Source organism: Hyperolius riggenbachi, chromosome 1 (genome assembly GCF_040937935.1).
Source record: "Hyperolius riggenbachi isolate aHypRig1 chromosome 1, aHypRig1.pri, whole genome shotgun sequence".
NCBI lineage: Eukaryota > Metazoa > Chordata > Amphibia > Anura > Hyperoliidae > Hyperolius > Hyperolius riggenbachi.
The window spans coordinates 120,182,376-120,204,970 of NC_090646.1; the positions used below are offsets into that span (position 1 = coordinate 120,182,376).

The following is a 22,595-nucleotide window of genomic DNA, read 5'->3' on the forward strand; positions in this document are numbered from 1 at the left end:
TACAGGCTGTCGGCAGACTGATAAGACTGTTTCTGACTGATCGGCCTGGCGGGATCAGCTTACGTGGTTATTTTGTTGTTCCCATAACAGGATGCATCCGGCTTGTCTCCCCCTAATGGCCCATACTCACGGGCTACAATTGTTGCCGCAACCACGTGGCGCGCGCGTGTTGTGGCGACAGGTCGCCCGTGAGTATGGCGCGTGCACCCCGAACCGTCGCTGCTGTCGCCAGGCGATTGGCACGGTCAATCGCCTGGCGACAGTTGCCGCCGCAGCTTCGCCGCAACTGTAGCTAGTCCGTGTGTGTATGCGGACTAGCGACAGCAACCTCTATAGAAAACACGGAGCTTCCGGCGGGGGGAGGAGGAACGTCGGCGACAGCTTCCGTCGCACCGCTGATCCCTCTTCCGCGTGTGTACGCGGAGGGACGTGGTGACGAGCTGTCGCTGAACTGTCGCGCACACGCTCCCGTGTGCTACCGACAGTGAAGAAAAGTTGCCCGTGAGTATGGGCCATAAGTGTGTATGTGGGGAGGACATGGGTTGCTCTGCCTGAGCCACAGCATAGGTTAGAAATGGGCCTGCCACGGCGGCTGTAATTCTTTGATTCACAGATGTTTTAGTCTGTCTGATGTAATATGGCTGATGTATATCTAACGCTACATGCTTACTATTTGTTTTAAAGAGACTCTGTAACAAATTTTTCAGCCTTAGTTCTTCTATCCTATAAGTTCCTATGCCTGTTCTAATCTGCTCTGGCTTACTGCAGTCTTTCCTAACTGCACTGTCTCTGTAATAAATCAATGTATCTTTCCTCTGTCCTGTTTGTCGGGCTAAAGCTTGATTGTGTGGAATGTGCAGGGCTGCTTGTGATTGGTAGAAGCGATACCTGCATACTCTGGCCCCCTGCATACTCTGAATGACTCACACACTATGCTTAGCTGAGCCTATTAGAAGCTGGTTAGTTTGTTTGTAAACACTGCCTAAAACTGTTATTTACAAGCCAGGATTGCAGCAGAGAGTGGCAGAAACAGCACAGAGGGGCACAGGAGAAAATAATGAATAGAATGGTATGCTTTTTATTGTAAGAATATTAGAGTACAGATTCTCTTTAAGATGTCGCTAATGGCTTTCTCTTGATCTTTATGTTTGTTAAAAATATAAAAATCTTTCAATAAAAATTTAATTACAAAAAGAAATGGGCCTGCCTTGGAGCACCACTGAGAGAGACGTGCAGAGCATTAAAGTGGACACAAGCTCTAGCACATCACACGAGGAAAAGTCTTTATTTCACACATTGCCCATATGCAATGCACTTTTTCTCTTGAGTTTTTGCCTAAGTGATCTTTTCAAACTTTTCAATAAAAAGCTTTTTTAATCAGCAGCAAACAAGAAAATACTCAGAATAATTTTGACAGTAATTTTTCTCCTACTTTTTACTCCAGTTACTCCATTTTATGTTGTGATATGTATTCTACGAATCACCAGTCATGAGCAAAGTTTTGCATACTTTGAAACAGGCCTGTTTCTGAGCACAGACTGTCCAGGCAAAGGCCTGGAATACCCTGCGATGTATAAGGCATAATATTGCACTCTCTGTATTCATGAAATCCTGTTTCAGGTAGTCTGCAATGCACAGCACAGTGTACCATAATGTATTCCAGATTTTGTGCTGAGGCACCTCAAACGCTGGCTTGGTTTTCTTCTGGAACTGTATTCGGCCTGAAGAAGTGGGCTGAGACTGACAAAACACGTTGCCAAGCACACATTAAAACTATGTTACAAATTATTTGAATGTGTCATCATTGAGGTAAGCCACCTCAAACTTTTTTTCATTTTAGTTGCTTTTAACAAGTAGTTAAACATAGTTTATCATACTCTGGGCGCCTCTTTCTCTCCCTTTGTGTTACCAACCCTCCTTCGGGAGGGGTATTCTATTTGGCCAGGTGGCCTAACACCACCTTTGCAACCATCTAGAACTTTTTAGAGAGTGACCGCGTCCAGCCTGGCTGATCACCCGAGTGGAGTTGGGTTCGTGTATCTCCACCTGCCTACAGTGGTTGGTTTGTGAGTAAATTTCATTGTCTCTACAACACTTCCTTATTGTCGTGACTTACTGCACCATCGGGGCTTCCCGTGTCTCTGTGTGTTTTTTGTATTCAGGACACACACACACACGCACGCACGCACGCACACACACACACACACACACACACTCTTTTATGTGACACTCAGGAGCTTCCAATTGTCCATCATTGTAAGCGGCAAAAGAAAGACCGCACACTGTCTTCCTGTCAGGAGGAGCACACCGGTGACGGAGTTTCTGTATCAATAACCCATGAAACTCCCCCTTCCACGGCAAAATTACCTGTTAACTGGTAGATAATATGCACACACCTACTCACCTCCCCCTATCCCCCGACACCATCTCACCACATAGCAGAGTAGCGCTGCGGAGCAGTGTAACTCCAGCGATACATTGTATCTTCTGTTCTTCATGTCGATTGCATGCTTAGTGCATCTATACTTCCTTTTTTTGGTCACATGACTTCTATTAAGAGACAGAGGTATGCAGCACAGAGCTGTCAAGAAGATCAGAGGAGAGCCAAGGTATCCCTGGAGCAGGTAGATATCAAACTGCTCCCCTGCGCTACTCTGCAGAAGGGGGAGGAGCAGGCCCACCATGGTTTCTATAGTTACGCCAATTAATTTGAGACTCTTCAATAAATGATAAATCTTAATAAACAACTTGGCCCGCAACTTAAGGTGCCCATACACTCGTCAGATTGGCAGCAGATAGATAAGAAATGCATCTGATGATCTATCTGATGCGTTTTTAGAACATTTTTTACCAGGATAGAATTCCAATAGATTTCAGTTTGAAATCTATTGAAATTCGATCTGATGGCAATTTTTTGCCATCAGATTTCCATTAAGGCCAATGCAAATTGATAAGCAATCTCATCAGATCGACCTAAATTTTCCACCCTGCAAGTTCGATGGAAATCCATCGAAATCGATCGAAATCGGCCGTCGATCGTTCGATTGGCCAACCGATTTGCAATCGATTGATCGATCGGGATCGATCGGTCGGCCAGAAAATCGGCTGAGTGTATGGGCTGCTTAAGTCTATGTTGTAGATTTTGGCCCATTAACCTCCCTGGCGGTAAGCCCGTGCTGAGCACGGGCTATGCCGCCGGGAGGCACCGCTCAGGCCCCGCTGGGCCGATTTGCATAATTTTTTTTTTTGCTGCACGCAGCTAGCACTTTGCTAGCTGCGTGCAGTGCCCGATCGCCGCCGCTACCCACCGATCCGCTGCTATACGCGTCGCCGCAGCCGCCCCCCCCCCCCCAGACCCCGTGCGCTGCCTGGCCAATCAGTGCCAGGCAGCGCCGTGGGGTGGATCGGAGTCCCCTTTGACGTCATGACGTCGCCCCGTCGCCATGGCGACGGGGGAAGCCCTCCAGGAGATCCCGTTCTTTGAACGGGTTGTCCTGATCTCCGATCGCCGGCGGCGATCGGAGGGGCTGGGGGGATGCCGCTGAGCAGCGGCTATCATGTAGCGAGACCTCGTCTCGCTACATGAAAAAAAAAATAAAATAAAAAAAAAACGTATTTGCTGCCCCCTGGCGGATTTTGCCAAACCGCCAGGAGGGTTAATTGATTGAGTTTGACACCCCTGCTTTAGAGCACAGAGGAAGTTCTGAGTTTAGTTCTACTTTAATATTATTATTAAAAGAAAAACAATGTGTCATAGTTCCTTATTTAGAAAATAGACTGCTGAACAGAAGAGGTTAATGTGTTCCCAAAATGAATGAGTAAGCCTGGTGTACAATCCCAGCATGTTTAATCTCTCAGCTGTTTTATCTGTATGTGCTGTGGCATGTTCAGCCTTTTTTGGTAACAATCATCTCAGATCTCTGCGCTGTTATAAACCAGAGGTGCCGGGCAGGGACAGAGGATTGGGAACACCACCAACGCACTACATGTTACACGGCCCAAGTCAAGATTTCCTCCGCAGACACTAATATGTGTCTGTATGACTCTTCAGCAGGAGAGAAAATATATTACCGTGTATGAAAAACTACAGGAACTGCTGCTGACAGTAACAACACAGCCGTTATATCTCTGTAAGGCCTCGTTCACACTGGATGCGTTCAGAAAAGTATTTACGCACACGATAAAAAACGCTTGCGTTATGTGCGTTTCATAATGCGCTTCAGTGCATTGCGCTTTTTTAAGCAGAACCATTTGTTTACATGCGCTTAAACGTGCTTGAACACCTTTTTATTCAGCATGTTTTGCTTATTTGATGTAGCAGCTGTCAATAAAGATTTGTTTTCATTTTAAATTTTTTTTTCTTTTAGGGGTAAAAAATGGATCTCCAAAGCACATTGCTATGCGCTTCTACGTGCTTAAAAGGTTCACCCATTCATTTGCATTGCTGTGCGCTTCACATCGTAACACGCAGAAATGCATGCACCACCACGTTTCCCAAGCGGACAGGTCTCGTTTCCATATGCGCGTTTTTAGCCGCTCTTGTGGAAACGTGATGGCAGGGACATCAGAGAGTGCATAGACTGCACTGTCAGATGTTTCCATACATGCGCTGCGCTTCATCACTGAATCGCAGCACATGGTTGCACGCAATTTGTGCCCATGATCCCATTCATTATAATGAATGGTATCGCAAGTGCCACCTCTGGAAATCATGTGATGCAATGCAGAGCCGCGCTAACGTACAGCCACCTGCGTTGCAATGGAAACAAGCCCTAACAAAGCGTATAGATCTGAACTTGTTACATTAGAAGTGCACAGTGCAATGCACTGTAAAAAGCATACAGCAATGTCCTGAGTGTGAACGAGGCCTTAATATTATAACATCAATATTCATTAACACTAAAATGAAAAAGACACCAAGACCAGGAGCAAAACAGACACTGCTATGTTCAGAATGCTGGCCTACTGGAAAAACAAATGATTTTAGCATCTTCACTTAATATAGCCAGCTGATTTCACTGGAAATAACCCATACTGACTTCACACACAATCATCTAGTGTTCTTGCATTGCTAGAGCGGCTAATAGGCAGAGCAGCCAGCGTCTGTGCGCACAGCCCTGTTTCTGGTCATGTGACACTGGCAAATCTTACATGTATAAGCCTATTATCGTCATGATAAAAATTGTTCCTATTAAATCCTGCAGTTTTAGTGCAGAAATTGGTGTATTAGTTTCCCTTCTCCCACAGTTTGACCTAAATTCTTCTCCAGGCTCATTTTATAGTCACGTGAACCAATTTCTAGGCTATGTACACACTAGATTAAACTTAGCCAGGCCAAGCTGTTAAAGACCGCCTCAAGCAAGAATCTTGTATGAGTACAGGAGCCCACTAACGTCGCCTGAAGATCCAACTTGCTATCTCCTCCATGAGGAGATGGAGTTGGCCGAAAGCTGTTTGATTTTTACTACCTACTGTAAGTGACAGAGACATAGAAAAAAAGTCATTATGGCCCCTTTCCACTAATGCCGAATGCGTACTGAATCTGCTGTGTTTACCCGCAGGTGAGTTGGACGGGGAAACACTGCCATAGACATGCAATGGCTTGCCGTCTGTATTGCACTGTGGTGTGATTCTGGAGGGCATACTGCAGTTTCTCGCAGCACATACCCGAATCTCTGTAGCTAAGCAATTTGAATGTGTACTCGCAGAATGGCCCTTGTCAGCTCAATGGAAACCGGCCCTTATAGTGTATTTTACTCTGGAAGAGATGTATCTGTTACAGCCAGAACCCAGTGTTGGCTACTTTGGGATGTGGACGGCCAATGTGCGAGGTGGCTGGCTGATACAGCCAATATGCAAAGGAACTTGTGGGTAACTTTCATTTTAGGACTTTGGCCATCCAGAACACAAAATGGCAGGCCAAGTCCTGAAGCAGCCTTCCTGTAGAGAGTGAGTCTGGGACACCTGCAGGCTGAAGAGGAGCTGCAGCAGCAGTGCCCTGGGGAGGAGTGGATGGACAAGAACAAGGATAAAGTCCCTGCAAAGGTCGGTGGTAAGTCATTTGGAGATGTGGAAGTCCTGGCTGATATCCCGGGGGGAGGAGCCATAAGAGCAAAAAGAGGCTGGAATGCCATCACCAGCTGGGGAGGCCCAATCACTGAAGATCCCCTCCTCCACACACCGAGACCCCTGCCCCCCCCCCCCCCCCCCCATCCTCCGGTCCTGCAGCTAAGATAAAGTATCTTACGCTCCTCCTCACCATGACACTGCTGCTCCACCCTGCTGCGTCCCTGTTAATTTAAATTTTACTACCACCCACCCCAAACCACATTGCACCCCCTTCGCCCACCAGTATTGTACAGCTTGCTCGCCACTGCTGAACTTGGGCTCTTCGTTACTTCACCTGGTCCTGCCACTTTGTGTTTTGGTGGCCAAAGTCCTAAAACACAAGTTTCTTTATTGGCTGCGTTGGCCTGGCCAGATGCCGAAGCGGCCGGACTCTCCGGTTCTGGCTGTAACAAATACAAGGCATTACTTTAAAGAGGAGCTGTCAGCCATACTATCTCTAGTGAAATCCTATACAGGTAGTCCTCGGTTAACGAACGAGATAGGGACTGTAGGATCGTTCCTAACCTGAATCTGTTCTTAAGTCGAAACAGTGTATGAAACGCCCCGACTATTGCTCCGCCCCGTCGATGACGTCACGCCGAGTGCCGGATTGCGGCGATTTAAATGTTTTAAAGTACATTTACAGTGATCTAAAGACACCATTTGTGTGTGGGGAGGTGAGCAGATACATACCGCACACCTCCCATGTCCTGGCGTCACCCTCTTCCTCTGCAAAACACCTCCGTGTCGCTAAAAAGATCCGCACCCTCTGACGCAGGCCAGGCGGCGACCTGGCATATTGCGCATGCGCAGTGCAGTACATTATCCGGGTCAGAGGGCGCGGATCTGTGACGTCATCGACGGGGCGGAGCAATCGTTGGGGCGTTCGTATCGGCGAGGCGTTCGTAACCCGAGTACTACCAGTATAATAATCTCTAAAGGGGCCCATACACTCAGCCAATTAGCGGCCGATCGTTCGACCGAAATCGATCGATAGCAAATCGATTGACCGATCGATCGTTCTGACTTGCTGGAAAAACTAGGTCGATCTGAAGAGATTGCTTATCAATTTGCATTTTCATCTAATGGAAATCTGATGTCAAAAAAAAAAAAAAAAATGCCATCAGATCGATTTTCAATAGATTTCATACTGAAATCTATTGGAAATCTGTTCCTAGTAAAAAATGTTCCTAAACACATCAGATAGATCAGAAAATCTATCTGATGATCTATCTGCTGCTAATCTACCGAGTGTATGGCCACCTTAAGTGTCCCTGCGGCATCCTTTCCCTGTGTCTGTGTGTTTGCACTACTGTGCATGTGCAGAATGGACAGCCGCTGGGACAGAAGGACGGGGCCAGGGAGCCTAGCAGGCAGGGACGGATTTCTGGCAAGGCCACATAGGCCATGGCCTAGGGCACCAGAAGTTTAGGGGCGGCTCAGTGAGTGGCAGAAAAGCTGTTCTATGCAGCCATCTTTATCTACAAGGACAGCTTTAACCTTTGAACTCACTGTCCTGTACTTGTGATGTCCCTACAAGATATGTAAGCTCTATCCTGCAGGTACACATCAGCCTAACTCTCATGGTGACACAATGGGTCCATCATTAAGGAGATGGCAAGCATACCATAAAAGTTCAAAACATAACATATAATCTATACGCATATTACTAAAATAGCTATTGTCTGTGACATCAATGATGGAAAGTAAGGAGAATTCTCATTTGGGCACACAGAGCTAACAACCGTACAGACAATATAGTTGGCCTAGGGCGGTCAAAAGTACAAATCCGGCCCTGCTAGCAGGCCTGGTGCGCGCGCAGTGGACGGGTGTGTGCGCAGGCGCACTGAAATAAAGAGGTCAGCAAGTTCCTGATCCAAGCAATGTAGTTCTGTACTGCATACAATGGACAGATATACTGTAAATACAGTAGTTAATGTAAACTCGAAAGAAGGCTCAGCTTTGCTGGAAATAGCCTGGTTTGTAGCAGAAACTGCAGAACAATCTGGTAATGTTTACTTTTCATCAGAATGTGGGTCATGTTTTATTTAGCTTAGTATCACAATGTACACAATTAGGGACTGTGAAGTGAAACTAGTTAAAAGATAAATACTAAATACTGTGTAAAAGAGTAAATACAACAGGTTTAGTGATAATGTGCTTCCAGGAAGTAATATGTATGCAGTGATGAGGCAGAAGGCAACTACAGACTGGAACACACTACTATTTTATTGGGTAAGGCCGTTTCCACAAGATGCAAATTCATGTGTATTTGCTGCACTCAAATTTGCATAGCAATGCATTTCAATGGGTCTGTTTCCATTAGATGGAATATTCAAACCGAGGAAAAAACTGGACAGCAGTGCTACAATTCTCTGGATGCCACATATGATTTTTGCATTCGTTTTCACGGTCACATTTTTTGCACGTTTTCAGGTTATGTTATTTCACATTTTTGGGCTCTTTCACACTTGCCAACACATCATGCACACGTTACTGACCCATGGCCGGGGTAAGATTAATACTGCACAGTACCTGATCCGGTCTCTGCTTCACTGGATCCATATGGCTTGGTCCACACTGGCAAATGGATCCATGAAAACAGATCTGATCACCGGTCTGTTTTCACTCCGTTGCCACTCAGGTCTGCAGAGCGAGCAGGTGAGGGAGGTATGGAGGTTTCATTACCCAGGCTTCCGTCTCTTCCCTTTGCGTCACAGGACTAGTAGGAAGCGTGGTAGTCACATGACGCGATGTGAGAGGCAAGGGGAAGAGATGGAAGCCTGGGTAAGAAACCACCCTCTCTCCCTTCCTCGCCTGCTCAGGAGTCTAGCATCTCGACTCCCCAGTCCCACATCTCCCCAACCCCAGTGGAGCACCCTCCACATCCCTCCCAGACCCCTACCCCCAGTGGAGCGCCCCTGCATCCCCCCCAACCCCCAGCGGAGCACCCCCACCCCCTAGTGGTGCACCCCCACCCCCTAGTGGTGCACCCCCACCCCCTAGTGGTGCATCCCCACCAGACCCCCACCCCCAGTGGATTTTGGCCCTAGAATGGTCCGTTTCTTCACTAGTGTGAAGAAACGTTCCATTCTCCCACTGCCCCCAATGCAGGGCTATAGCTTCCGCTTCCGTTCTGCTGGGCTCAGTGGTCAGAAAATTTGGTACTGCAGCAAAGTTGCGTTCCGTTCAGCATTATTTGTGATGCGCATGTGATTTGCATACATTATGAGGGAAGACGTTACATGCTGTGGGATTTTAAAACATGCATTGCAAATTGCGATGGGGCCCACAGATTTATACATTTTTATGCAAGTGTGTTTATGCAGTTTCCAATGAGTTTGCATTTTGTCCAATCTGCATTTTTGATGTTTTGTCCCATTTGAATGCATAATGCGCGAATCAAGGTGATTCGCTAATGCAAGTGAAAAAGTAGTGCATGTTGTCAGTTTTTTCCCCATGTCTAAAACCCAATACTGAATCGCAGAGGGGAACAGCAATCGCAGTAGGCTTATATTGAGTACATTTCCACATACAATTTCACATTGCAGCAAAACGCATGTGATTTTGCCAACTGTGACCGGTGTCTCTCATAGTGTGCAACTCAGAGCAGAAAACGCACGTGACTCCAACAAGTGTGCTCCTAACCTTAGGGCCCTTTTCCACTAGCAAGCGATATTGCACTGCGTTTGTGCAACCTGCTATTTCCATTCACTGTGATTGCACTAAAGATGGCGCAGGCCGGTGATTGTGACTCGGACAAAAACAAAGCACGTTAATAGAAAAAATTGAGCATCGCCATTGAGATTGCAGTGCTGTTGCAATCGGCAAAACAGCTGAGATCTGCTTTTGAAGCAAATCGCAGGTAGTGGAAAAGGACCAAATGATCAATGCCACATGCGCCTGTCTGCAGCCAAGTGCATAGACACTCTAGCAGGGTCACACTTGTCTTTCAGTTCTCTACAGTTTTCAGAAAACTGAAAGACAAGTGTGACCCCTGCCTTACAGCAGCTAATGTAATTTATAGAAAAAACTGACAAATTGTGCAGGATTTCTTTTTCTGCACGCAAAATCTGCATTCAAGTGTGACCCCAGACCTAGCCCAATGACTAACATGAGTTCTGATCAGGGTAGGTGCACACATAACAGAACATGAAATGCTGTGTTTTATGTCATGTTTAATTTTATGTTGTTACGTTTTTTTCCTGCATTTTTGATGCGTTTGCATTAGCGATTTTTTTACAGCTTTTTCGCACATACAAAATGCATAAGTGTTTTATATGCATTTTTTAATTGCATTTTATGCAAAGCACTAGGAAGACAACAGGAAGCGGAAATATATCAGAAAACAATTTTGTCCCCAAAAAACGTGTAGAAAAATGCATGTAAATCGCATACCATTGACTTTCATTATGTGCGTTTTTGAAGATTATGCAACAAAACCAGCGGTTTTTGAAAACTCACGGTTTTTATATGCGTTTTTTACTGCAGCCCATCGACTTTCATTAGCGGCAAAAACTGTTTTTTTCCGCAAACGCTTGCATTTCTGCTAAGTGTGCACCTAGCCTCAGTTGAAATCAGTTTTTCTGTGCAGAAAACGCTCACAAAAGCAGCCAAGTGTGACCTGAAACTATCTCACTTGAGCACTGCAGCTAGTGGCTGCCTGAATATGATAGGCCTATGAGCGTCCAGCAGACATGCAGATAACTGCCCAGCCCAGGCTGCCTCTGAAGTGAGGACAAGCAAGCAGCAGTTAGGTGTAAAAGTGAGCTGTAGCCTCCATCTGCTGCTGGGTAGTGATGCTTGTGGTCACATTGCTCTGCTCAGCTCTCTCCCTTGCTGCTGTATTAGTAATGAGGACAATGCATTCTTTCAGGAGCACAGCCCGCACTTCCTAATCCAATGAAGTGTGTGAGTTTCAGAGAGCGGCCCGGGCTGCCCGGGGATTGGTCGGAGCTCCTCTCATTGGCTGCTTGAAAGCTTTAGGAACTGAGAAGAAGTCTCACCAGCAGCATGATTAGGAAACGGCAGTTGGAGCAGCAGAAAGTTTTGGGGCAGTTCCTGCAGACGGGGCTGTGATCTTATAGACAGACATGAAAGCCAGGCTGCAGAAGCTCATCTCCATCCACCTGGACACCGGGCAGGAGAAGGAAAACAAGGTAGACATCTGCATGGACTCCACACAGGAGGTCCACCTCGCCCATTCACTGCTGTGCCCACACACATGCATCTCTGCTCTGATAAGGAAGTAACTTCATAGCAACTGATGAGCCCAGTAAACTCATGTCAGTCAATACTAGTGATGGAAGCATGGAGCAGAAGCTCAGATCAAGGGTTCCTGATCCTTTTTTTTACATCAGTTTTTCCACCTTCTTGCTTCACTGTTCTTGCTACTAGTTTGCTGAGACTTGTAGTTCATTTCTGATCCCCTGGGTCTAGGAGAGGCTAGATCTTTTGGATTATTCTTTGATATATTTGTATGTAGTGTGTTTGTTTTGTTTTTATTAGCTGAGGTTTGATGGCCAGCGTGTGGTTCTGGCAGAGGTGTTAGTAAATAGGCAGGCAGTGTGGAATGTATCACGTTGTGGACAGTAGTCAGGTAGGTGGATACTTTGTAGACAGGATGAGTGGCTGCTTTTGGTTTTCCTTTTCTTGTGGGTGTGGATTTTTGTGTTTGTAGTTATTGCCCTTTTATTGTATAGATAACGATTATGGTATTGATGTGGCTTTATGGTGTGTGTTTTTTTTTTTTTTTTTTTTTTTTTTAGAAGAGACTTGTATGTTTCTTCTGTTAATAGGTTTGATCTATAACCTGCTTTTATAGCGTGGTGCTTGGTAGAATATTAACTTGAAAAGGCTTGTCTTGTCTGGAAGCAGCATAATTATTGATTCTCTCCCCATGTGTATTTTTATGAATAGGATCTGTTTGTGTTTATTTAAAGCTTGTGTCCTATGTAAAGTAGTTTTAGGGTGCAATCACACTGTATCCATTGCATTGTGGAGTGATTTCTGCAGGTCTGACTGCCAATGGATAGTGTGTACTGGTTAAGGGCACATGGGAGAACAGGGTTCTAATCCTGGCTAGGGTCAGTACCTATTCAGTAAGGAGTTCAAGGCAAGACTCCCTAACACTGCAGGGTGGCCTCTTGAGCGCGTCCCAGCGGCTGCAGCTCTTGAGCGCTTTGAGTCTGACAGGAGAAAAGCGCTATACAAATGTTCGGATTATTATTTTACAATCCTATGGGCCTATTCACATCTCTGTGTTGTAACATATTGCTGTATTCTAACTTATAATGCACTAAAGCATACAGGCTTTGAATTAACGTGTATCCAATGCACGCTGCGTGAATCTGAAGTGAGATGGGTATAGAGGCTGCCATTTTATTTCCTGGCAGCCCGCTGATCCTCTGCCTCTTAACCATAGCCCCTGAACAAGCATGCGGATCAGGCGTTTCTGACATTTTCAGACCTGACAAGATTAGTTGCATGCTTGTTTCTGGTGTGATTCAGACACTAATGCAGCCACATAGATCAGCAGGGCTGCCAGGCAACTGGTATTGTTTTAAAAGGAAATAAATATGACAACCTCCATATTCCTCTCGCTTCAGTTGTCCTTTTAAGCCTTCAATTTTGATTGGCCAATTTTGACACCTCCATGTTGTATGAGGCTAAACAGATTTTGACTATTGTAAACCGATTGTGTAGGCAAACTTGCATAGTGTATATGATGGTAAAACTGGCCAATCAAAATTGAAGGTGTGTAGCAGGCTTTAGGCCCCTTGTGTCGCACAATATCGCTGCATCCCATTGCAGAAGCAACACTAGCCCTATGGGGCTATCGCACTGTAGCGGTTCCCGACATGCAGTGCTTTAACAGTACAAGTGTGTTTACATTGCCAGTGAGGCATACTTTCATTGTGCTGTATGGTTGCACCACATTGGCGTCGTGACATCTCAGCACCATTGTAGTGTGACTACAATAATCACATCGCGTCAAAATGTAGCAAGTGTGGAAGTGGCCTGAGAATAGCGTGGAAAGGATGTTTACTGCTGAGACAGGTAAAAAAGGTACTTTGCAGCCGAGGACATTTGGGCGGCGCCATAGGCTGCAATGTGAATTACGGCTATAGTGAGTCATTTGGGTGCTCGCAAAACATGGAGACCAAATTACAATATAAACAGTGCAACTCAGATGCCAGCACTAGCTGGAAGCGGGATTACCCCCCCCCCCCCCCCCCCACTGTACAGAGCCTTGGAGGGGGAGTAGTAATTAGAGCTGCTGGGAAATTTGCCACAGCAGGGTGAGCGGTTTTTTTGGGCTTTACCCCGCGCCCAAATTTCCCAGCGCCCTTTTTACATGTATGCGTTTCCTGCCGTCTGCTCCCAACTGAGATTTTGTCTAGTTCCTTTTCCTGGGACGTCCATGGCATTGCTATAAAGGCCAATGGTCCTCCTGGGGACACGAAAATGAGCGCAATCAATAGAATTATGGTGGTTTTAGCACTGCTGGGAGACCTTGTTTACGTGAATTCCTGCTCATTCGCAATGATGGTCTGCAGTCATTATTATATACAGCATCATTTGTCCTGGTGGTGACAACTGCAATGCACAGGAATTACCAGAATCGGGAACGCCAGGGAAAAGGCCAAATGCTACTGTATCCAGTACATGTTTATAAATCATTTGCTGCCCCTGAAACACTGTTTGCAGCACAGAATGAGCAGCAAAGCATTAGTTTGCCAAGATGCTTGTGTGAATGAGCCCTAAGCATCCTGCACTCATCCCTACTAAAGAGAGTCACCCATCCCTCTGTGTGGAGGGTAATGTGATTATAGAGTGTATGCACAATACATTTTGTTTAATGCACAGTTGAAATGGATGGTTTTCTGTTTTGTACAGCACCTGTGCCATAACTTCTTGCAGGTCATGACAGTGTGACAGACTGCTGGTGAAGTATGGACATGCATTCTGTTGTCTGTGTGGCTTTTATTGGGTGCTCTGTGGTCTGTTGTAGTGTATCCTGTTTGTGTATTAGTGCTCATTCATATACAGAGTCAAGCTGAGCAAGGTACACCCATTGGCACCATCACTAGTTGTTAAAAAAATAGACCTAACTTGGGTTAAGTAATAGGAGCAGTAATTGGTCATTTGACCTCTGTAAAGCTGGCCACTAACGATACAATCTTTTTCATCCAATCTTACCATTTTTATGTAATATAAGGTAACTGCCTAAATTATCCATTCAATATATCACTCAGTTTACCCTTGTACTACATAGATTCGGTAAAATTGGATGAAAAAGATTGTATCATTAGTGGCCACCTTAAGAAGCCATACAGCTGCTATGCCAGTCAGTGCAAAGCAACAACAGCCAAATAAAAACACTACAGTATATTGCTTTTTTTTAATTTTTTTTTCTCCCAGTGTTCCCCCATGTGAAGGAACCTAATGCTGGGTACACACGATGCAATTTCCCATCAGATTGATGGGTAATTTGACAGGAAGTTGCATCGTGTGTGCATTTCCAAACTCCCCCGATCAATGGTGGGATCGATTTTCCGATTAAACCTTCCCAAAATCCTGTTATCAATCGAGTGCTGATCGGACATGTCAAGCCCATCGATCAGACAGGAAGATGTATGGTGTATACCCAGCATAAGGTACAGCTCTGAAGTGGAACACCTTGAGGTATGTACATATGCTAGATTAACCCCTGCAGGGGCAGCCAATAAGGGTCACTTTGGGCAAAAATCTAGCATGTGCATGGGAGCTCCTCCAGTGTCACTGAGAGCAAACCTAAACCCAAAACATCACCTCTGCTCTAAAAGATAAGCAACAGAATGAAAACCATTAAATAAAAACACATATTTGTTACAGCTTACAGAACTCCTACAATTAATCTGCAGTGTCTACTTCCTGGTTTCATGGGGGCACAGAAAGCGTTAACCTCCTGTGTTTACATATTAGCTCATAACTTGGCACACCTGTGGCACAAAGCTCAAATGACACTAGCTCATTACTTGCTGAGAATGGATAATTTGACAAGCTGTTCTCTATAAACACACACACAGGGTGTATTGGTTTCCTGCCTCCTATGCAAGAGTTTAGGTTTGCTTTAAATATCCAGCTTGCCGGGGCCATGCATCCACTGCTTTCCCACTCATCTGTTGGAAGCCACTCTGTCAGGCCCTTCCCTACCTCCTTCCTCTATAGTAACCAACCCCTCGCTAGACTGCAGGCTAGCAACGCGTCTGTACAGACTCAGCCCTGAGCTATTGTCTCCCAATCCCTGCTGAGCAACAGTCCTTGCGTGTGTATGAGGCTTTATGTAATCAGAAAACATAGCTGCCTTATTTATGCTTTGTGTGGTTTGACTATAAGATCCATTTGTGCTCAAGTGGAAGAAGCTGGTAACACAAAGCCAGATACTGTAAGTAGACCAGTCCTGTTCAAGATCAGAGGTGGCCAAGGAGGCCCCAATCATTCTGGCTTGCATGCACATTGTAAGCAGCTTGGATCCAGGCCAATGAAATGCACTTCCTGATTATTTTGATTGGCCTTTTCCCCAGTTGCATGAACTTTTACATGCAAGCAGATATTATTTGTAATAAGTAGATGGACTCTTCTCACAATCTCTATTACCAGTATGGAATAGCAGTATGGGAACAACTGATGTAAGATACTGAAGCCTTCATTCCAGGTAGACTAATGAACAGAGCAGATAGGTCATTGTGGGCTTAAAGAGAATCTTTATGCAATCCCTCATAAATCACAGCCGTGCTGTGAGGCTGTGTTTACATCTGTAGTGTCAGTCTCAGCTGCTCCCCCGCCCCCTGCATAGCTCCGGTCCTTGCCCCCGTCTCTTCCCTCCAATCAGCAGGGAGGGAAGGGATGCAGGCGGGGACTGGAGTTCTGCAGGAGGCGGGGAGAGCAGCAGACTGACACTATAGAGATAAACACAGCCAGCTCTGACAAGCTGTTTGTCAGCAGCACGGCTGTGATTTATGAGGGATTGCAGAGTGCAGGGGGACCTTAGGGGGGTTTGGGATAGCAACAGAGGCTGGGCTGTATAGGCAGATCCAGCCTCTGTATGCAGATAATATTCTTCAAACCCACCTCGGGTTCTCTTTAAAGCAGACCTGAATTCAGAACTTCCTCTCTGCAGCAACAGCACAATACGCTTTAAAGAAAAACCTGTATTTGTTACAGCTTGAAATACATCTGCAGTGTCTACTTCCTGCTTTCATGGAAGCAGACAAAGGGTTAACATCCTGTGTTTACAAATTAGCTGTGTCTGTCGGACTGCTGAATTTCTGTGCCGACACAACCAAGAGATCTAATTACACTTGTGATTACTTGAAGATGAGGAGAAATTAGACAGGCTCTTCTCTCTAAAAACACACTCTCTCTGTTTTCCTTGTGTCCTGTGCAAGAGTTCAGGTCCACTTTAAATCCATTATAGTCTCCCAAAAATTAAGTGATCTGTGCATTTCTTTGGTCCGTTCTCAAGTTCTCTGTATTTGCATAACATTTGGTATACTACCTGCATCAAGTTGGAATACATATCCCTAATATTCATGTGTGCATGGAAAAAGCAGCAGACATTCCTATCACTTTTGAGTGGAGTTATAAGTTAAAACATTGGGAAGTTTTCGGGTATGCTCCATCTTTTCTTCCCCCTGAGTGCAGTCATGTACTGGGAGCCTGTATACACTGATACATTATACATATATTTTTGTAGCCTGGCTCTTTGCTTGCACAGACTTTGCCTCTGCCTCCTCCAGCGCTGTCTCGGACTTGTACTTGTTTGGGGCTGAGCTGTGTGGGAGATGTCATTCTTTGCATACTGCATGGTCAAGAGGTTTTGCAGACTCGAGAAATGCTATAATTATTTACAGACTCAGCACCTTGTGAGTTCCTATCATACGGGCTTGTGTAAGGAGCAGGTGTTTCCTCCGGGCATCTGCTAAACTAGCTGAAAGGAAACGGCAAGAAGATGAAGCTACCTGGGATAAACGCAGTCTCACTGCTGTTATATAAACCCATAAAGTTAAAGGATCACTATCGCAAAAAATTATAACATTTAGGCTACTTTCATACCAAGACGTTGCGTTTTAGGGGACGTTATGGTCGCATAACGCAACGCCTGGTGGTCTTGGATGTGGACGTCAGAGTGAGCCGCGTTGTGCAGCTCACGCTGGCGTCGGTGTTGCCGCGATGCGTACTCTTGGACGCATGCTGCATCACGTGGTTCCGCCAGCCAATCGCCGCACAGAGCGGCGCTCCAGGAAGTAAACACTGCACGTCACACAGTGCAGTGAATATTAATTAGCCATGTGCCTGGCCGAGGAGGAGGAGGGAAGACCTCCTCCTCCAACACTACTGAGCATGTGCGCACAGTCTAACGCGGCTTAGTCGCGCATAACACACAGCATGCAGCACTTTCAACTTACGTGCTGCATTACAATGTAACGCAACGTGGGCACTGTGAACAGCCCATTAATTAATCATTGCTGTGAGTTGGGACGCGTTACAGGCTGCTCTAACGTGCGTCTGTAATGTCTTACTGTGAAAGCAGCCTTAAGATGCATATAAACCTACAAATAAGTACATTTCTCCCAGAGCAAAATGAGCTATAGATTACATTTTTCCTATGTTGCTGTCACTTATAGTAGTTAGTAAAATTCTGACAGGTTTTGGAGTTGTTCATCTCCATATGTGGAATTCTCAGGGTTTTCTTTTTTTTCAAAATAGCTTAGTAAATGGCAGTTGCTAACCCCTCCCGTGCAGTGCTTTTGTAAAGAATAAACAAAATACTGAAAATCCCCCATGAGGAGATGGGCTATTCTAAACCTGTTGGTTTCTACTACTTACTGCAATGCTGGGCATACACGGCTCAATTTTTGCCGCTCTATTCCGTGCCTGATCGTTTTCCGCGCAGACGATTCTCTTCCGCTCGTTTTTCTTATCTTTTCCCATTGTCCTCCATGCAGAGTCGAGCGCGGAAATGATCGGGCGGGAGATCGGACATGTCGAAAATTATCGAGGCATCTAAATGGCTCAAAATCGAGCCGTGTATTCGCAGCATTACTGACAGCAACATAGGAGAAAAGTAATTTATGGCTCATCGTGCTCTTGAAGAAATGTGCTTCTTATCTGTATGTGTTTACATGAATGTTTCCCCCCCTCCCCTGTTGCTGGGATGTTTTTGTCACAGCAGGAGGTCCTTTGCCTCACTTTTCCCTCTCATTTCTATGAATATCAACTTGCTGTTCAACCAAGCATGCTTGTCCATATGTAAGGTAAAGTTTGCCCGAGGCGGATTAAAGTAGAAAAATCAGATACTTACCTAATGCTGGATACACACCATGCGTTTCCGCGTTCGATGCGTCCGTCGATTCGATTATTTCCGACATGTCTGATTCGTGGTTCGATGGATCGTTAGGTCGATTTGCCATACTTTACATGGCATTCCACCTAAAAATAATCGAAATGCACTCGGAAATAATCGTGTCGACGGACGCGTGCGACGTGGAAACGCATGGTGTGTATCCAGCATAAGAAGATGGAAGCCTCTGGAACACTCGGAGGCTTTCCACCTTCTCATGGCCTCCACCGTTGCACTGCGTGGACCCCCTGGAACATATCTGACAAGAGCTTGTCGCATATGTTCCCATGACTAGTAATCTCCTCGTGGAGGATTTGCAGGGTTTTCTTTACAGGTAATCCTTGGTTAACGAATAAGATAACAATAACATTTCTATAGGAGCTGTAGGTTAGTTTTTAAACTGAATTTGTATGTAAGTTGAAACGCTATGCTACCTCTGTCCCCTGCCACCCCCTGTCCATCAGTGCCTTTGTTATGCCTCCTCCTGTTTCTCTTTCCACCCCCCCCCCCCCCACCCCCGTGCCTTCTTTTTTGGTCCCGCTTCTCTTGTGCCTCCATCCAGATTCAGTATCAATAGATTCTTTGCTCAGTAGTGGGCAGCGCTGTGGAGTCAGTCGAGGGTTGAAGTTGGCGGTTTAATAAACTGAGGGGTCCATTTTTGTAGCGATTTCACAGCCCTGGTAGTGACAAGCCTCTGGATAGTCATGTGGCTTCCCAGATCCTCTTAGACCCCCATTGTTCCAGTGCTGGGTCTCTGATGATATTTGACGAGAGCTTGAGTATTTCTCTTGTGTACCAGCTTTTCTGTACCTTGCATGTGCAACGTACTTGCTCATGACCAGTACAGATAAGTTTGCACACAGACGAGAGCGCAACCACAAGAGGAGGAATCCTGGGCAGCAATGGAGGTCTGGAAGAGGAGGAGCCTCTGGCCCACCAAGTGGTTTCCCATTCCTGAGGTAAGTATCACATTGTAATCCCTTTCTTGCCACCGGTTTGCTTTTATTAAAAACAAAACTCCCATAGATTTCAGGTATAGCATACAGTAGGTGTTTAGTAGCTGAATCTTTGCTGTCTGTCAGCACTTAGGTTGCTGTGACTTGAAAGCTTTGTACCATTCAGATGTGTACTTCTTATTACTATTTTCAGTCAGGAATGCTGATAGGCAGGTTGCCATGGCTTGCAGTGGGTCCTTTGCACGGTTGCTACAGCAGCACAGATCTCTGTCATGTCTCTGCCAGCAGTAAAGGTATTGCTTTCTCTCTGTTCACAACACTTTCAAGTCTTCCTGCAGTTGACTCATTTCCTCAGGCTTTGGAGCATGCCCAGCTATTGGTTAGTCACAAAACTGAACTTAGCAAGCAGGAAACCAATAAAGGAAATGCACACTAGGATAGAGTGACTTCATTCCTAAGGGCTGGTATAAATATTTCTATTTATCACATAAACACTGCTTCCTGTTTCAGGTGTGTTTGCACATCTGAAAAACAGCCCTGAAAATAAGTTTGGAAAGTGCTTAGTTTATGCCTCGCTCAAAAAATGCCCACTAAACGTGTGGTGTTCGTCACTTCCAGACGGCTCTCCATACACACCACTGGCGCATAGTGTCTGAGGTCAGATGCTATGCAGTGGCATGTGTGAAGGCCACCTGGAGATTACGGACACCACGTGGCGGCTGACATAGGACAGGTAAAGTATAAATGCATATGGGGGGGCACTCTTATACATTACGGCAGCGACGGGGGTTTCGTCGCTCGTTCAGAAATCGGGCGCCGCACAACCGATCAAAGTTTGGCCCGGCATCTTGCACCATGCGTGATCGACTAATGCAACAAATTTCGGCCCGAAATTGGTCGCCACGTCGATTGGGCCTGCATTTGGCGGCACGGATTTTCAACTAATTTGATAATAATCAAATTGGTTGATCGATCAGCCATCAAAGTCGCTTGTTGTATGGGCACCTTAACTCTTCCTGTACTGGAAAGCAATATGAAACTCCTTTCTTTGCTATTGATGTTCTATTTACGTTCTACAGGGCTGTGGAGTCGGAGTCGGGAAATTTTGGGTGCCTGGAGTCGGAGTCGGGGAAAAATGCACCGACTCCTGAGGAATTTGTAACTGTAATTAAAATAGTAAATATGATAAAATGTTCTATTTCTCAGATAAAAGTCATTAAAAATAATGTGTATATATACAGTAATAGCTGTGCTTAGTCCACAAAAATGAAGTAAACCAATCAAAATTAGTTACTTGTGCTGCTTCAATAAAGCAGTCCCCGTAATTTTTAAGGTCAGATCTACACATCTGATTGTGACTGTATATATGATGTGTACACAGGAATCTCTTATATATACTAAATAACATCTATGCTGTAAGAATAAAGCCTGATGTGTAGCTGTGTCAATAATAGAGATGGTCAATGAGATGGAAATAATTCAGCATTGATGCTGATTTATGCAAATGTATGCACTCCCTTTGCTCATGAAATCAAATAATTTGATATGTTGTTAAAATTTGGTTTGGTGACTGCAAATTAAAGGGTACCTTAGACGGATGAAAAGTAAAGTTTTATACATACCTGGGGCTTCCTCCAGCCCCCTTCAGGCTAATCAGTCCCTCGCTGTCCTCCACCACCCGGATCTTCTGCTATGAGTCCTGGTAATTCAGCCAGTCAGCGCTGTCCGGCCGCATGACGTTCCCACAGCCAGGAACATTCTGCACCTGCGCAATAGTGCTGCACAGGTGTAGTATGCTCCTGGCGGCGGAGTGTGTGCATGCGCACTACGCCCGACTGGCTCAAGTACCTGGACTCATAGCAGAAGATCCAGGTGGTGGAGGAGGACAACGAGGGACTGATTATCCTGAAGGCGGCTGGAGGAAGCCCCAGGTATGTATAAAACTTTAATTTCATCTGTCTCAGGTTTACTTTGTTACACAGTAGTACTATACTCTACATATGCACTCCCCACAGAGCTGCAGGGAATCCACTGAGAATGCTGTGCACATTGAACACAGAGGTGTTGTCTGTTTATAATCTCCTCATTCCCCTGCAGAGTACCTGCACATCATTTTTACATGTACCCACAGTTACATTGCCTAGGGCCTGATAGATGTTCTTAGTTCCGGTTTGTACCATTTATAAGTACTCTTACCACGGACTAGTTTTAGTCTAAAGGGAATAAATATAGTAGTCTACATATCCTTCTCACTTCAGTTGTCTTGTAAAATTCCTAAGCGTTGGCAGTTAAGAGTTGAATTTCATGTTACATACTTTTAATCAACAAAATTGTAATATGTAAATTAGAGGAGTCGAAGTCGGTGGAATCCTAAACTGAGGAGTCTGAGTCGGTGGATTTTTGGACCGACTCCACAGCCCTGACGTTCTACTAATAGACCCAAGCTTGTTTAAAAACAGCTATAGGTCTTTTTCCTGCTGCCGCCACCAGTGCGCATGCGTGCAACCGTCACGCACGGGCCCACCTCGCTCCCTGGTCCCGTCCAGCTGTCCGTAAACTGCGCACAGGCGCAGTAGCAAAAAACAGGGGCACGTTTTATAGTATAGGATTTATCTTCCATACTACATACACAATTCATTCTCAAGTTTATTTTTGCTTCAGATTTGCTTTAACGTACAAAAGCATGACATGCTCCTCTCATGCTGAGGCCTCGTTCACATTACCAACGCAACACGTACGAATGCACGCTATCTGCATTTGTATGTGTTGCGTGGCTGATTCACATTCACTGTAGTGAATGAGACAGCCATGCGTTTGGGCAAAAAATGTGTGCAGCATGCGCTTGCGGACTGCATTGGTCAGGAACGCATGCAGTGTGAACATCAGACAGTGCAGTCTATGCATTTCTGATGTCATGCGTGTCTGCCTCCTGCACACTTTCCCGAAATATGGACGGCAACGCGTGTAATGTAAACGAGGCCTTAGAGAGGACGTGCTCATCTGAAACACTTGCTTTTTATTTTATTTTTTGCCTAGCTTTCTGCTTCAATGAAAAACTGTATACTTGGGAAGCTGAGTAAGATGGTTGTATTTCATAATAAATAGTACCTGAACTGATGTGTGGTAGGTTGAGATGAATCTGG

At 45.5% G+C, this 22,595-nt stretch overlaps 1 protein-coding gene across 7 annotated transcripts in view; it reads left to right on the forward strand.

The window, feature by feature from the left end:
* Positions 1 to 22,595, forward strand: part of TBC1D1 (TBC1 domain family member 1) — a 222,096-nt gene that overhangs the window by 23,420 nt on the left and 176,081 nt on the right. Inside the window, exon 1 of one of the 7 annotated variants that reach the window (XM_068278443.1) lies at positions 11,139 to 11,267. The exons of 4 other annotated variants lie outside the window; for them this stretch is intronic. In XM_068278443.1, coding sequence (XP_068134544.1) covers positions 11,202 to 11,267 — 66 coding nt within the window. In that variant the 5' untranslated portion in view covers positions 11,139 to 11,201. Of the gene's footprint in view, positions 1 to 11,138; positions 11,268 to 19,395; positions 19,456 to 22,595 lie in introns of those variants that run through there. 2 more of the 7 variants (XM_068278449.1, XM_068278444.1) reach the window with 2 other exon arrangements.